The sequence below is a fragment of the Rhodnius prolixus genome, unplaced genomic scaffold (genome assembly GCF_049639745.1).
Source record: "Rhodnius prolixus isolate KJV_2025 unplaced genomic scaffold, Rpr scaffold_13, whole genome shotgun sequence".
Lineage (NCBI taxonomy): Eukaryota > Metazoa > Arthropoda > Insecta > Hemiptera > Reduviidae > Rhodnius > Rhodnius prolixus.
In genome coordinates, this window is record NW_027411583.1 from 12,337,293 (window position 1) to 12,352,639 (window position 15,347).

A 15,347-nucleotide genomic window follows, 5' to 3' on the forward strand; every position below is an offset into this window, starting at 1 on the left:
GGTTCAGCCTCTGGAAACTAATGTAACATTCATCCCTCATTTTTAAATATTTCAAAAAATATTTATTTATTGTTTTAAAGAAGATTGATCATATTTACTCAAAATCAATCAATATGACGCGAGATAAAGTTCAAATGGATGTTAATAATTTCTATAAGTGAAATGAAGTTGCGAGACAATAATTACGCAAAATATAAAGTAAACATCCTTTTTAATAAATATACATAAATAAACAAAAAATAGTAAAATAAGAAACACTACTGCCATGTAAATATTCTGTACAAATATTTATTTCATATGATTTAATTCTCTAGGGATCCCTGATTTATGTATAAATTATTTACATTAATTTTAATAGTAACTCTTAATATATTTACAAAATCTGTTAATATTTACATATTTTTTTTTTTTTTAGAATTGCCAAACTCAAGGCAATTTACACCAATTTCAGTCTCATTTAAAAGCTGAAAAATCCCAATCTCATAACAATCTAAGTTGGTCTTATGACACGAAAAGTCACAAATATATTTTACTATACATATTGCAAAAAAAAATGATCTAACTGACATCATTTCTCGGTGGTAGTTGAAATTGTTGCCAAAATAATAGAAGAAGAAAATACGATGCGGCAATTTTCTGTTGTAATGATTTCATCATACCATAACCTTCTCAATCCAAGGCACAAACCTCTGGATGTTCGTGTAAACACCGGGAAGATGTTCCCGGCCGCAGCCAATACCCCAAGATACTAAGCCTATCAATGTTTTACGTCCATCCAGGGAAGTAGTTAATGGTCCTCCGGAGTCGCCCTGTAAAATGATTTCGATTCTAATTGCTATTAGAAGTTATTAAAAAATATAATAATAAAATTCATCCAGTAATTAAAAAAAAACACTAATAAACTTCATCTTTCTACAATTCTCAAACTTTTAAGGGATTAACTTTTTCCTAAAAATGTTAGATGAATTCATCTTGATATGGTTTAGATAAACTGTCAGACGGTCGATTTTACTTTTTTTTCGTGCAGGTTCGCCACTTTTGCTAATGGCTTTCTAGGCGCTTAATTTTTGTTCATGGTGTCGATAAGAATTTTTAGTGCCACCGTTTTAACAAGTATAATTTGCACCATTGTTTATACAGTTATTTTGTTTATATAAACCACTTATTTGAGGCCAATTTATTGTGCATAACTACTAGGAATGTTTGACGACATATACAGGTATTTAGATGCACCATTTCGCTACGAAGATATAATATTCTCCCACCAACATCTATGTGCTTAAGTCTATAGCAGAGCTAGCAATGAATGTATTTAAAAGTTATAGCCGATTAGAATGAATGGAAGAAAATGACTAGAGAAGGATTACGGTGATTTTAATTTCGGTTAAGCTATAAGGATGGCAGGAATATAGGAGTACTGATCCATCCATTAGTTGTAAGTTTGTATGTAAATAGTTGTGTATAGTAGAGCAGGGGTCGGCAACCCGCGGCTCTTTTATCCAAATTTTGTGGCTCTTCAGCCTGCTCAAAATAAATTGTACATAAATTGTGTATAATAAAATAAATTTTATTGAAACAAATGAAAATTTCATTTATTAAAGATATTTTTTCAAAAAAAATTTTAAATGTGATAGGTTAGAAATTGAATAGAATTATATTAAAATACAGAACGTAATATATAGGACTGCCGCCATTTTCATTCAAATACAGGTTTAGTCATTATCTATTTGTTTATTTACTTTGCAATATGTGAAAGTAAATATATAAAAACTTTAAAAGTTATTGAATATCATAAAATAATAATTTGTGAATATAAATGATCTACAGAGCTTTTTACACTATCATCCTTGCGGCTCTTGGTAAGATTTATTAAAATTATTTAAGGAGAAATGGCTCTCTACTTAAAATAGGTTGCCGACCACTATAATAGAGGGATGAATGTGTGAAGCGAATGTATTTATAAGTAAGAATGGAGAGTGAGTGATATTCTAGTGATAAGCACCTGGACGATGCTGGATGTATGGCGAAAGCCAATGCCAAAAAAAAAAAAAAAAAAAAAACTAGGAACTTTAAGAAGGCCACTTCTAAGCCAGTTAGCCAGGAGGAATTAGACAAAAATACCGGAAAGTGAATAGAGTTATGTCAATGGGTCAAGTGACCTCCTGTAAGGCGATTGTAGTATCTTGGTATACCTCCAAATTATTGCTGAAGCTAGCAAGCAAAGAAAATTTGTCTCAACCATTAGGATTGTAGATAGCAAGAGAAATGTAGATGAATTTAAAACTTTCAAGACGTTCTTTATGAAAAAAATATTCCAAAGATTACGATCTTTTATTTAATGAAGATAATCTTTAAATTCTGTCACCTCACACTCTCTCTCTCTCTCTCTCTCTCTCTCTCTCTCTCTCTGAAAATAAATAATAAAAATAAGTAGGGGAGGGATTAGCTATGTGGTTAGCGTACTCGATTCCCACGCGGAGGTCCCGGGTTCTAATCCAGCTGCTAACCCTTAGATTTTCTCTTCCTAGGAGCTTCTTATAGCTCACTGTCCGGTGATGGACAGTGTTGTCTGTAACGAGAGAACACTGTCCGGAGGCCGGCAGTGCACTGAAAAAAAGCTCCAAGCGCTAATAACCTCAGCTGTTGATGCGCTAAAAAAAATAAAAATAAAAATAAGTACCTGACAGCTGTCCCGACCACCCTCTTTGAATCCTGCGCAGATGAAGACATCATGGATGGTTTCTCGCCTACCAGCCGCCCGGAACCATCTTTGGCAACGTTCATTTGGTATCACTTCCACGTCTACTTCCTGTAATACCGTTGGAACAGTCATCACTCCTAAAAAGCAATAATTTTTTTTTATTTAAGTGATTCAATAATATTTTTGTGATATTATTTAGTATTTATCGGTATACAAAGATACAGGAGTTTATCAAATACTAAACAAAAAAATTGATGACGTTTTGATCCTCCTTCTTGGTACATATCCTAGATGTGCCAACATCTGTGATACAACTAATTCACTATTGTTAAACAGAGGTGGAATATTAAACATGCTAAATGCAAGAAAAGTACTGTGATGGTTCATACATGGGTTTTCCTTGAACTTAGTTTACTAAGGAGCATGTAAACTTATATTTTAATATATAGATAGTTGTTTTTGTTTATATAATTTCTTAATAATAAGAATTATTACCGTGCCTTGTACGGCCCCAGCCTGCCACGGTGGCTGTTTTCCCAACTAATTTGATGGCAGTATCTGGAAGGCAGATCGGTAGTATATGCTGCTTAAAATGTACTTGTTTATCCAATTTCACCAGTGCTACATCGTTTCGGAAGTCTGTAGGGCTATATTGTGGATGTACCTGGTTTTAATTTTTTAAAAAAAGTATTTTAATGTTTTGTTTTATATATTGTGAGTTTTTTTATTAACATTACATAATGAGTTGATATCAGATTCGTGCCTGATGTCTATCTTAATTAAAATTAAGTCTTGCTTGAAATAAGGAAAGTTAGAATAGAATTGAAGTTCCATCGCCGACATATTCTCTTGGACGACTTTTTTTGCAGCTTGTCCTCAAGCTATACAGACTACTTGTCAAATTTGAGATGTAATGTGAAGGGTGTACTTGTCCGTGAACCTGTTTCGAAAAGTTATTTATAATGAATAATGACTCTACAGGTCCAGGATTCTTGGGTAGTGCTGCACGAGACCGAGACGAGGCGAGACTTTATGCAGTCTCGATCTCGGTCGCTCAAGTCTCGGTCTCGGTCTCGTCGAGATATCTCGGTCTCGGTTTTTTTGAAATTTTGTTTACGTGAAATAAAAAATACACCTCCCAACAAACTTCCCGCTCCATTAGTTACGGCTGTTGGTGAAGATAAAGAATCTGATGATTCACCTTTTGACGACGACGACGACGACTGCATCAATATTTTTGCACCATTTGCTCAAAAATCAGCAAATATCACCGTAGCATGTAAGACAGAAATAATTAATTACACCAAATTAGACCAAGCACCAGTAGACGTTGACATTTTAGAATGGTGGAAAACACTTGAGAATTCCTTCAAAAATTTGTCTAGAATGGCAAAAGATAGTTTTAGTATCTGTGCAACTTCAGTGCCATCGGAAAGATTATTTTCGCAAGCTGCGATGATAATGACCAATAGAAGATCTTCTCTAACTTCTGACTCAGTAAAAGCTCTTTTATGTATCAATGCTTGGGCAAAGTGTATCTTAAAAACGAAAATTTTTGGCAACATTTTTTAGGTGCATAGATAGTCTTTTTTTTCAAATTCACTAATTCTAAAATTCTAAAATATAATTCAAATAATATCAAAGTTCAAAGTATTAGATTATTAATAGTGAAATTTATGAAATTGAATGAATGAATGATATGAATAGTGAAATTTAGTGAATTTATGTAAAAATTAGGTAATTCGAAGGGGGCCGCCACGGTAGCCGAGCGGTGCGAGCTAATGTGTATTGTGGTACTGGGTTCGATTCCCGGTCTTAGGCCTTGGATTTTATTTAATGGTTAATATGAGAAATTTACAGTAAAGTATGTTTGCTAGTCGCCTCCGTCCGCGACACCTAATTGGTAGTTGGACGTAAAGCCCCGCCTGAAAAAATAGTCGATTACTTTACTTTGCTTACTTTACTTACGTAATTCGAAGTCAAATAGATGTAGTAATATTGAGCATATATATAATAAAATCGTATCTTTTAATAATTAATTCAATACTCGTAATGATTATTTATTAATAAAGAACACAATTTTATAATTTTGTAGCTAAAAATTAATATTTGAAAAACCGAGACGAGACCGAGATTTCTCGACGAGATATATATCATGTCTCGGTCTCGGTTGCTCAAGTCTCGTCTCGGTCTCGGTCTCGGTACCGAGACCGAGATTTGTCTCGTTTCTCGTGCAGCACTATTCTTGGGTCAAACAAGTAGGCGTTTTTTTTTTTTTGCTGCAGTTCGTTGCTTGCCGATTTATGAGTAACATTATTTCAACACAAAACCATTAATTGGTGGTACATTTAGTGTGGTAACAGGAAGGAAGTTAAGCTCACATAATCATCATAAGATCATGTTGTGTCTGGTGAGACCATGGAACGAGTTCCATGCATATTTCAAAAATTTGCCATGATAAATTTTAGTAGTTTAATTGAATAAAAGGCACGATCATCGATTCATCGATCTAACAACATACCTCCTTTCTTTCCACGCTGAACTCTTCGTGTGCTAATTTTTCTGTCTGATCTCTGACATCCCATTCACCCAGACGTACTTTCAAATTGTTATTTGCAGTCCTTCAAACAAGAAAATGCATATATTATGTATTTATAGTTTGTTTTTTTTTTTAAAGTGTTGTAACAAAATATGTGCACATTATGTTTGGAAATTCAGTTGCACAAAAATAATATACACTTTTTTATCGGCTAACAGCATAAATAAATAAATTTATGATAATTAATATTATCACATTTTTTATTTATTTAATAGTTTATTTTATTTAGGAGTCTAGTAATAATCTAATTATTATTCCAAGAAAACAAAAGTAAAAATAATGTTACAGGAAAAGAAATTCTGACGTAACAAAATAAATACTTTTCAATTTCCTTTTTTGTTTAAATAAATGTTTTGTTTCTGGCAAATACGAGGGTCGTTTGAAAAGTCCGTGCAAAGTCAGAGAGATAGCACCACTGGCGCGTATCGAGGTTATGTTTAGTTAGTAGCATCTCTTGGAAGAACACACACCAAGTTTCAGCCAGATCGGTCTATTTCTTTGTGTTTGGCATTCGTTTGAATCGAGGAAGTCGAGTGATTTTCAAAAAATGCACGAAAAAGAATTTCGTGAGTTGATTAAACACTACTTTATGAAAGGCAAAACGCCTCAGGAGACTAAAGAGAAGCTTGATAAACATTATGGTGACTCTGCACCTTCGATTAGAACAGTTTATAAGTGGTTTCAAAATTTTCGGAGTGGCCATATGGGCACAAGTGACGCTGAACGTTCTGGACGCCCTGTTGAGGTTACTACTCCAGAAATCATCGATAAAATCCATGATATGGTGATGGGATGACAGAAGAGTGAAGGTGCGTGAGATTGCTAGTGCTGTGGGCATCTCGAATGAACGGGTACATAATATTTTGCATCAACATTTGGACCATGACAAAGCTATCCGCAAGATGGGTGCCGCGATTGCTCACGCTTGACCAAAAACGAAATCGTGTGAAGTGTTGGCAAGGACGGTTTGCAGCTGTTCCAGAAGAATCCGCAGGACTTTAAGCGTCGTTTCGCCACTGTGCATGAAACATGGATACATCACTACACTACTGAGACCAAAGAACAATCTAAACAATGGGTTACCAAGTGGGGAATCTGCGCCAAAAAAAAGGCGAAGACCGTTCCTTCGGCCGGAAAGATTATGGCGACTGTCTTTTGGGATTCGCAAGGAATAATCCTCATCGACTATCTGGAAAAGGGTAAAACTATTACAGGTGCATATTATTCATCGTTATTGGACCGTTTGAAAACCGAGCTGCAAGAAAAACGCCCACGATTGGCCCACAAAAAAGTCCTTTTCCATCACGACAACGCACCAGCTCACACTTGTTTCACATCCCCCCTATTCTCCAGACTTGGCACCCTCGGACTACTATTTGTTCCCCAATATGAAGAAATGGCTGGCGGGAAAAAGATTTTATTCAAACGAGGAGGTGATTGCAGAAACGAATGGCTATTTTTCAGACTTGGACAAATCCTATTATTCGGAAGGGATCAACAAACTAGAGCAGCGTTGGACGAAGTGTATAAGCCTAAAAGGAGACTATGTTGAAAAATAAAAAAGGTTTACCCCCAAAAATTAAGTAGTTTTTATTTTTGCACGAACTTTTCAAACGACCCTCGTATAACTTGAAAAAGAACCAAAGTAATATTGGAAACTAGATTAGCCGAAATTAACTCCAGCTGTTAGTGATTGCAAAGGAAAGTTTAGCTGCAAAGAGGCGAATAAGGAGATTTCTCCCTAAGGCTGGAAACATAGTGGAGCGGCGAGCAAAGCGGCGCTGATAGCGAAGAACGAAGCGGCAAAAACAAAAACTAGAAATAGATAGCGTTGCTCTATCTTCGCTTTGCTCGCCACTATGCGCGGTCCCATATGTTTACTTGTGTTTGATTTCGCCGCTTCGCTCTTCGCTATCAGCGCCGCTTTGCTCGCCGCTCCACTATGTTTCCAGCCTAAGCGTGGCCATTTTCAGACAGTTCAGCCATCAATACAAAATATCTTTTGTGGCACAAATGCTATTTTTAAGACTGAACCAATTTCCTAATCTTCCTTGAGTGGCTGACATAAGTATGTCCAAGGAGATCACAAGAAAGGAAGTATCCATCAAATTTATTGGTGGCGATCGGTACACGAAGAACGCGACAAAAATCGCTTCACAGAAAATTAAAAAGGAAAACGTCTAGAAATTTCCTGCAGCTATCTAATTTTCTTTATTGTTACCACCGCTTTTCCCGTTATAACTATTGTTATCTTGAAGTTGGTGTGGTACATAGCTTTTACTAATGTATGCTTTTTAGAAGCTTCTCTCGTTAGAGTGCCCATTTCTTTAATAACTTGAATATTTGGTCGTGCAAATTTTAACGCTAAACTCATTTTCTGCTCTTAAGTTTTGATGACGAAAATAGTTCTATGCAACGATACAATCATTTTTAGACGTAGAATATTTCTTTTCGGCTGAAATTCAAGGGAAGTTTTTCATATTTGTAATTTTCCCGACAAATGCAGTATTAATTGATTTTCCGATTTATAGCCAAATAGTACCTTTCATAGAATTATTTAGAAACATGATTTAATCTTACCTAACCTTTTCATTCAACGTGAAAAAAAGAACTGTGATGGACATGATATTAATATTATAGTCTTGCTAGAAATCGATATTTGTTCAAATGATACCATTTGATCATAAACACATGAAGTCAGATGGATGTTCTTCTTAACCCGTCTATAGTTTTCGCGTTTGACGTCTTTTTAATGGATAATAAATTTTACTTCCTTTTAACACAAATGTTCCACAGGAAACTCTTTGAAAGGCCATTGATTGAACGCTTTCAAAACGCTAAATATTTATTTTGTTACCTCAAATGCTATCTCCTTAACAAAAACTTACAGTTTTAAAAGTTAAGTATAAGGGTTGATTAAACGCCAAAAGGTACACAAATCAGCTAGTACCCAACATTTCATTCATGCTTAGTTCATATAATTTAAGTAATTTTGCTGCATTAACTTTTCCTTCACATTTTTTAGAATTTATTAGATATCACAGACCCTTATGCTGGCCATATTTATCTACAAAATATTTGTTCAAGTAGCACTGTAGATTGACTTTAATATCTATTAATATTAATCTATAATAATCAAACTATTAATTACAGGTTAAAAAATTCAAAAACTTTTTGAAAAAATGCTTACATCAACATACATCAATGATTTTGTTTATTTTATTTATTTATTTTATTTTATTTATTTTTTTAAATCGTCTGTTTAAGTTCATTCTTCGATTAAAGTAATTGTTATTTTATGTAGTAGCCAAACGTTTATAATAATAGATAATAATTATCTGGCTTTATCGCAGATAATATAGTTTTCTTTAATTACATTCTCAATCTAGGTGTTCTTCCCACAATGTTGTATACATGTAATATAAAATAAATGAGATATGCATACGTTTAGGACATCTAATTATTCCAGTATTTTACTATAAGTAAAATTAGGGGGTCTAAATTAAATTACAATTGAGAAATGAATAAATAATGTTGAATAATCTACTTGTTATTAACTGTGTGTTATTTGTGCTCACGAATATTTCGGTAAGACGAATTCAAGACTGAAATATTCTTTTAAATCCGTGATTCAAATTTAAACAGTAGCCGACTCTAACTTTGTCTTTTTCTACTTTTGCATATATCGTATATATGTGACATCTCAGAATAAAGGGCAAATTAAAGCTAAATCCGAAGAATAATTCGGAATAGAGTTAAAATAAAGTACCTATTTAAAAACGGATATAATATACATCTTATCATAATTATAACAAATTAATATTATGAATGAACTGGCCAGCATAAGGGTCTGTGATATCTAATAAATTCTAAAAAATGTGAAGGAAAAGTTAATGCAGCAAAATTACTTAAATTATATCAACTAAGCTTGAATGAAATGTTGGGTACTTGCTGATTTGTGTACCTTTTGGCGTTTAATCAACCCTTATACTTAACTTTTAAAACTGTAAGTTTTTGTTAAGGAGATTTTTGTACCTTTTGGATAGATTTTCATTTTTGTCTATTTTGCGAAGTTACATATCTGCTTTACAGATTTGTTTAAAATTTGGAATAAGCAATTCTATCATTATAACCTGAAAAGGTGTTAAGTCGGAACTTAATTATTAGATAATAATTTTAACCTAATCATAATTTATAATTAATAAACAGGTTTCCAAATCGTCAGGCTTTAAAGAGATAAGAGAAGATCCTTTTTTGGGTTCCAGTAGAAAAAAATCCAAGAACGATGCAAGTATAAAAGTTACACATTCTCCTTTCTTAAACAATTTCTACTTTTCTGCTACATAACGGTATTTCCAAGTGAATTAGCTATTTTTTTTTCATCCAGATATTTTTTTAAAAAAAAGGGTGAAGAGGAAACAAAAAATATAAAAATTATAATGAAGTAAACGTGCAAGTGTTGGAAGCGAGCCCTGGTGGAACTCTGACCCGGGGCAGCGTGCCGTAATTGTTTGTAATTTGGTTTATTTAGTTACGTTGCGACGCAGTGTGCGGCCGTCACCACCCATCTGTTGTTGAGCAACGCTCCGCCACAAGACAACTTCTTGCTCAGGAAGCCGGTCTTTATGATCGCTGCCTGTGGAAATAAAAGATACAGGTTTTTGTTTTGTTTTTATGAGAACCAAAGTAATATCTTAAGAAAAATTACAATTAAAACATACTTTACGCTATTACAGGGTGGGGCAAAAGGTATGAACCGGTTTTAAAGGGATGTAAAACAAGAACAATTCAACTTACAGAAATTATGTTTATATTGTTTAATTCAGTACAGAATCTAGTTTTTTTTACATTAAGTTTGAAAGATGATATCACGTAGGTGGCGGCCGTCAGCCGCGATGCACTCTTGAAGTTTTCAACCGCTCTTCTGCACATTTCGATGGGTATTGCCGTAACTTCCTCTCTGATTCTGTCCTTAAGTTCTTCCTGGGTATGTGGACGATGTTTAAAAACTTTTTCCTTTATGTACCCCCAAAGAAAAAAAAAAATCACAAATGCTCAAATCTGGTGAGCGCGCAGGCCACTCCACGTCACCCCTCAAAGAGACGAGGCGCTGGGGGAACACTTGCCTCAATCTCGCCATTGAAATCCTAGCAGTGTGGGATGTAGTCCCGTCCTGTTGGGGACCAGATGTCTCCCAGATTAGTTGCTTCACTCAATTCTTCCAGCTCAGGTTCAAAAAACTCTTCCAACATTGTCACATAGCGCTCAGCGGTGACAGTGACGGTTCGCCCATTATCCTCAAAAAAGTAAGGACCATTTTTCACCTTTTTGTGATTTTTTTCTTTAGGGGTAGATAAAGGAAAAAGTTTTTAAACATCGTCCACATACCCGGGAAGAACTTAAGGACAGAATCAGAGAGGAAGTTACGGCAATACCCATCGAAATGTGCAGAAGAGCGGTTGAAAACTTCAAGAGTGCATCGCGGCTGACGGCCGCCACCTACGTGATATCATCTTTCAAACTTAATGTAAAAAAACTAGATTCTGTACTGAATTAAACAATATAAACATAATTTCTGTAAGTTAAATTGTTTTTGTTTTACATCCCTTTAAAACCGGTTCACACCTTTTGCCCCACCCTGTATTAAAGAGGCTATATCAAAGGAAAAGCCACGTTAAGGGAGAATGTTTAAAAAAAAAAATCCTAAATGAGATGTCGTTAAGCGATTTCCAATGAAAGGATGTCATCACTCTGTTGTTAAATAAACTTAACAACAAACTTAATTTTGTAGTAGTAACTTTTATCGCTCTCCAAAAATAGTGATGTTCAAATCTTTTGATAAAATGCACAGAACATTGAATGAAAAGCAGTACATAGCGAGAGAAAATTTGAACGATAATATTTCATTATTTCTTAATTAACTTCCAAAAAAAGGAAATAGCTAATGTAGGAAAAGCTCATAAACAATGAATGTAAACTATATAACCTGCCACGGATGTGTTCCAAATGTAGAACTATGTCCGCCAACAATTCGATGACTTCTAGCGTAAATTTCACCACATCCTGTGGAAAATAAAAAAAAAAAAAAATTATAATTATAATGAACATTACCCATCCATGCAAAAATAAGGAATCCGTGAAAGTCAGAATTACCTAGGGGGAAAAAGTCCTTTAAATAACTCCAGGAATATTAAACCTCCAGAAATTTTCTCTAGAGTACTTTTAAGGGAAAACTTCATTGACTAAGAAGAATTTTCATTTTACAACAAGTTTAATAATCGTTGTATTACCGTGACAAAAAAAAATAATTCTCTGACCGGATGTAATAATTCTTGCAGATTTTAGGTCGAGTGTTGTGTAGGAAAGATGACATCAGGATGATCGCCCAAAAAAAGGAGTCTTAAAAACTGGTCTTAACCTTGGAAGAACCTCCTCTACCACAAATCTTCGATCATTTTGCCGCAAGTCTAATAAGATTCAAGACACCTCAAAGTCAAGACTTGCAAACTCTTCTTCTTCTTCTTCTTTGTCTAATGCTCTTATGCCTTCCAGCGTCGAGCTTTAGATAACTTAGGCCTTTAACCAACGGAAAAACTCTTCCCTATTGTTTGCCAATTTTTGGGATAGAAGACCTAGTCTGGACCTCGCTTTTGTGCCAATCGCCTGATGTAATGCAAATAGCCCAAATCTTGGTCTGGACTTGCAAACTCACTATAGAATAATATGGTTTTTTAAGGGAAATCATAAGGTCCTAGAATTTTACGAGAAAATAGAGCATTACTCCAAGAATTGCCAGAAGAATAGAGTTAACCAAGTTTAAAAAATGGTAAGCAGAAATCGGAATGCATAGTTTACTGGTTAGTTTAATGGTAAATCAATTACAAAAGTTTCAAGTTCACAACTTTACTTAGTTTTAAGTTAGTGAAATCTCAAAATCACTAAAGAAAAGTGCAGAGTTTTCTTTTTACCAATAAAAAGTATTTCTCGAAAGGGCGTAGTAGTTAAAACTAGTTTTCACTAGGTAATTCTTACTTTCACTGATTTTGGATTTTAAGATAAACAAATGTATATTACTCTCGACTTAAATTACTACTGAATACTCGTACATCATGCGACATGCTAATTTTAAAAGAAATACTAAAATGGAGTGAACAGATTTTTTTCTTTTTCTTGTGGTGCGATTTTCTTTCTTTGGAATGTGCTCTGTGTATTGAAAAGAAGACAAGAAAGAATATTAAATAGAAGAAGAGGCTACGTGCTAGGTATGTAAAGGGGTGCCTGCTTAGTTTTTTGATTTCTTGAGGAAATGTGCTCGTAGCGTTTCTGTATTTTTGAACAAAGGAAATGTTTTTACCCCTAAATCCAACTGAATTATCATGATGCTGATGATGATAAATTGGCGTGGATGATTGAGGCATAGGAGGGGGCGGAGGAGGAGGATAACTCGGAGGTGATGTAGAATATGACGGTCGGTTGTGGTAGTCAGGTCGTTGGGTGTGGAAATTGTGCGGAAAAGGTGGTATAGGTGGTAGTGGAGGCTGCGGGGCAATCTGTGGCGGCCGGTAGTAATGATGGAAGTAAGAAGGCGGAGGTCTTATGGAAGTGGAAGGCGTAGACGAGCTGACCGAAGGCACAGGTAGATTCCAGTAGTACTGATGATGTTGAGATTCCTCTTCACCGTGGTCCTCCAGAGTGTTGTGATGCACAGGAAGATGGTGCAGCATATGTTGGCTCTCCAGAAATGCCAGCGCTGCCATGGAAGAGTAACCCAAATCCTTATCCATCAACCATATATTTATATCGATATAATTATATTAACAGAGCACATTTCAACGTTACTTTAATCTATTTCAAATTTTCAAGACAACGAGAGAGTTATTTTTAAAAAATACTGTTTATAAAAACGAAAATGGCGATGAAAACTTTTGAAACAATGAAAAACTTTTATTGTTAAATACCAGTTTTCTCAAACCAAAAGCGTGACCCAGTTTTTATTAAAACATCTTTTATTAAAAGATGTGTGTAGACATTATGAGCGAACCTTACAGTGCCAATTCATCCCGTTTCTTATGCCCTTCCCGCTCAAGATCAGGCACTAATTCGGAGGATCACATATGTGATCCAAAAGTAGTACCTGGATTGCAACAAGAGAGGGAGGATTGTTGTGCTTGAATGAAACGATCAAGCATTGATGTCACTGATATCAGCAATCTGCCCATAGCCTGGGGGCCAAGACTGATGTAATCTGCGTGCTTACAGATTGGATTTAAAAATAAGATTTTAGACATCCGTCAGTCTCATTCATCATTCTTGAACATTACTAGGTGAATCAGGTTCTGACATCCCTTTGGCTGACCGTCCGTCCAATTGACCATGTAAAAAGCCCTTTATTAAATGTACTTCTTCTTCAGAGACAAAGTAAAACCTTGCTCTACGGATAATTCAGACGAAAGAGAAAATAGTATATTCTACTTTATATCGATGCGTATACTCGATTTAAATTGAACGATTATTAGTTTACAACGTTGTAAGTAAATACCATCGAAAGAAACCTAGTAATAATGACAAAGAGTAAAAATAATTATCAAAGATCAAAATTAAGGTATTTATTACAAGCTTAATTAAGTAATGCTTTAAAGTTATTGAAGCAAATTTAATTGGCGCTTTAATGGAAAGTGAAAACACAGTTGAAAGGGAGAGTTGTGAAACTTTCGCTGCGAATTGGAAACAGAGCGAAAATATAATACACAATAGGTTTATTGTCTGGCCATCTCTCTCTATTAGTCTAATCACTATTGTTATAGTTTTAGTTCTGTATGACTTATTAATAATTTTCTTGGGAATAACTGATTCTAAAATTAATGCAATTAATCCGCTATTTAATTTTAGAAAATTAAAAATATAGATTTAATGGATTTAGAGCTTTTGGCCAGAAGCGGTAGTTTGCTAAAGGCCGTCAAGCAACATTGAAGTGCATCTCAATATCTTCTATTGGTAAGGCAGGTGGCACCCCTGCTAGTGGTCACGCTGGGAATAGGGGTACGAGTGACCAAACCGAGTGACGACTTAAGCCTTTTTCTTTAAATGCGCACTGTAGGCTAAGAAAACATCTTGCAGAGTGTTCCTTAGTGTGTGGAGTCAGATAATCTGAGCTGGTTAAAACTGGAAGAGAAAGAAGACGTCTCACATCCTGTTTGAATGCATGGAAATCGCTACTTTACGATATGATTCCCACTGTACTTGGAAATGCACAAAAAGACTTTGGGGAAAACCCTGGTTTTTTTGCAACTATAAGGGTGGCCTAATAGGCCTCTTCCGGCAACAGTGTCTAGGGAAGAGGATACATTACAATACACTCCCTATCAGCTGTTACTGCCTATATATTGTAAAGTATTAGAATACTTATTTGCCGCAGCCAGGGCTGACCTAGTACTTCCGATACAGATGGCCGAGGAAGGGAAAGTAATTTCAGTGTGGAATTATACGGCACCACTGCAAAATAGGCAATTTTATCATTAAAATTATGAAACGTGCTATTTTGAAAATGCCTGATTATAATCTGTCTCTAAAATGTGTTATAATGAAACAATTAGATTTGATAGACAATACAGGGCAAGCCATTTAATTCTATTGTAAAGTATTAGAATTAGACTCAACGATTTCATTGAATACTTTCATTGAAACGGAAGTTCATAAAAACTGGATCAAAATTTGGCTTGTAACTCATTTAAGTTCACTAATGTTTACTATTTCATTAAAATGAATAAATTCTAATTCCAAATTTAAATAAATAATAAAAAATGTCTACTTACTTGCATTTTCTATGGCACCCATTGCAGGATCTGAAGCAGCGTGCGCTTTATCTCTGGAAACACAACAACTCCAGATCATGCCACCAGAGCACAGATCGAGCGGTTTACCACCTTCCAGTACACAAGATAACGAGAGGCCACATTCAAATTGGGCTCCACGATACCAGCAGGTTTGAGGGATCACTGAAATAGAGAGAGGCAAAATTTAATGATTATGATGATGATGATGATGTAA

The 15,347-nt window shown here is 35.0% G+C and overlaps 1 protein-coding gene across 4 annotated transcripts in view; it reads right to left on the reverse strand.

Moving 5' to 3' along the window:
- Positions 1-335: 335 nt before the first annotated feature.
- Positions 336-15,347, reverse strand: part of LOC141448172 (trypsin II-P29-like) — a 36,683-nt gene continuing 21,671 nt past the window's right edge. For 3 of the 4 annotated variants that reach the window (XM_074116313.1, XM_074116312.1, XM_074116311.1), the window contains exons 4-11: positions 15,113-15,295; positions 12,655-13,050; positions 11,287-11,363; positions 9,836-9,936; positions 5,223-5,322; positions 3,197-3,365; positions 2,681-2,838; positions 336-809 (exon numbers count right to left, since the gene is read on the reverse strand). In XM_074116313.1, coding sequence (XP_073972414.1) covers positions 654-809; positions 2,681-2,838; positions 3,197-3,365; positions 5,223-5,322; positions 9,836-9,936; positions 11,287-11,363; positions 12,655-13,050; positions 15,113-15,295 — 1,340 coding nt within the window. In that variant the 3' untranslated portion in view covers positions 336-653. The remainder of the gene's footprint in view (positions 810-2,680; positions 2,839-3,196; positions 3,366-5,222; positions 5,323-9,835; positions 9,937-11,286; positions 11,364-12,654; positions 13,051-15,112; positions 15,296-15,347) is intronic. The other variant, XM_074116314.1, reaches the window with a different exon arrangement.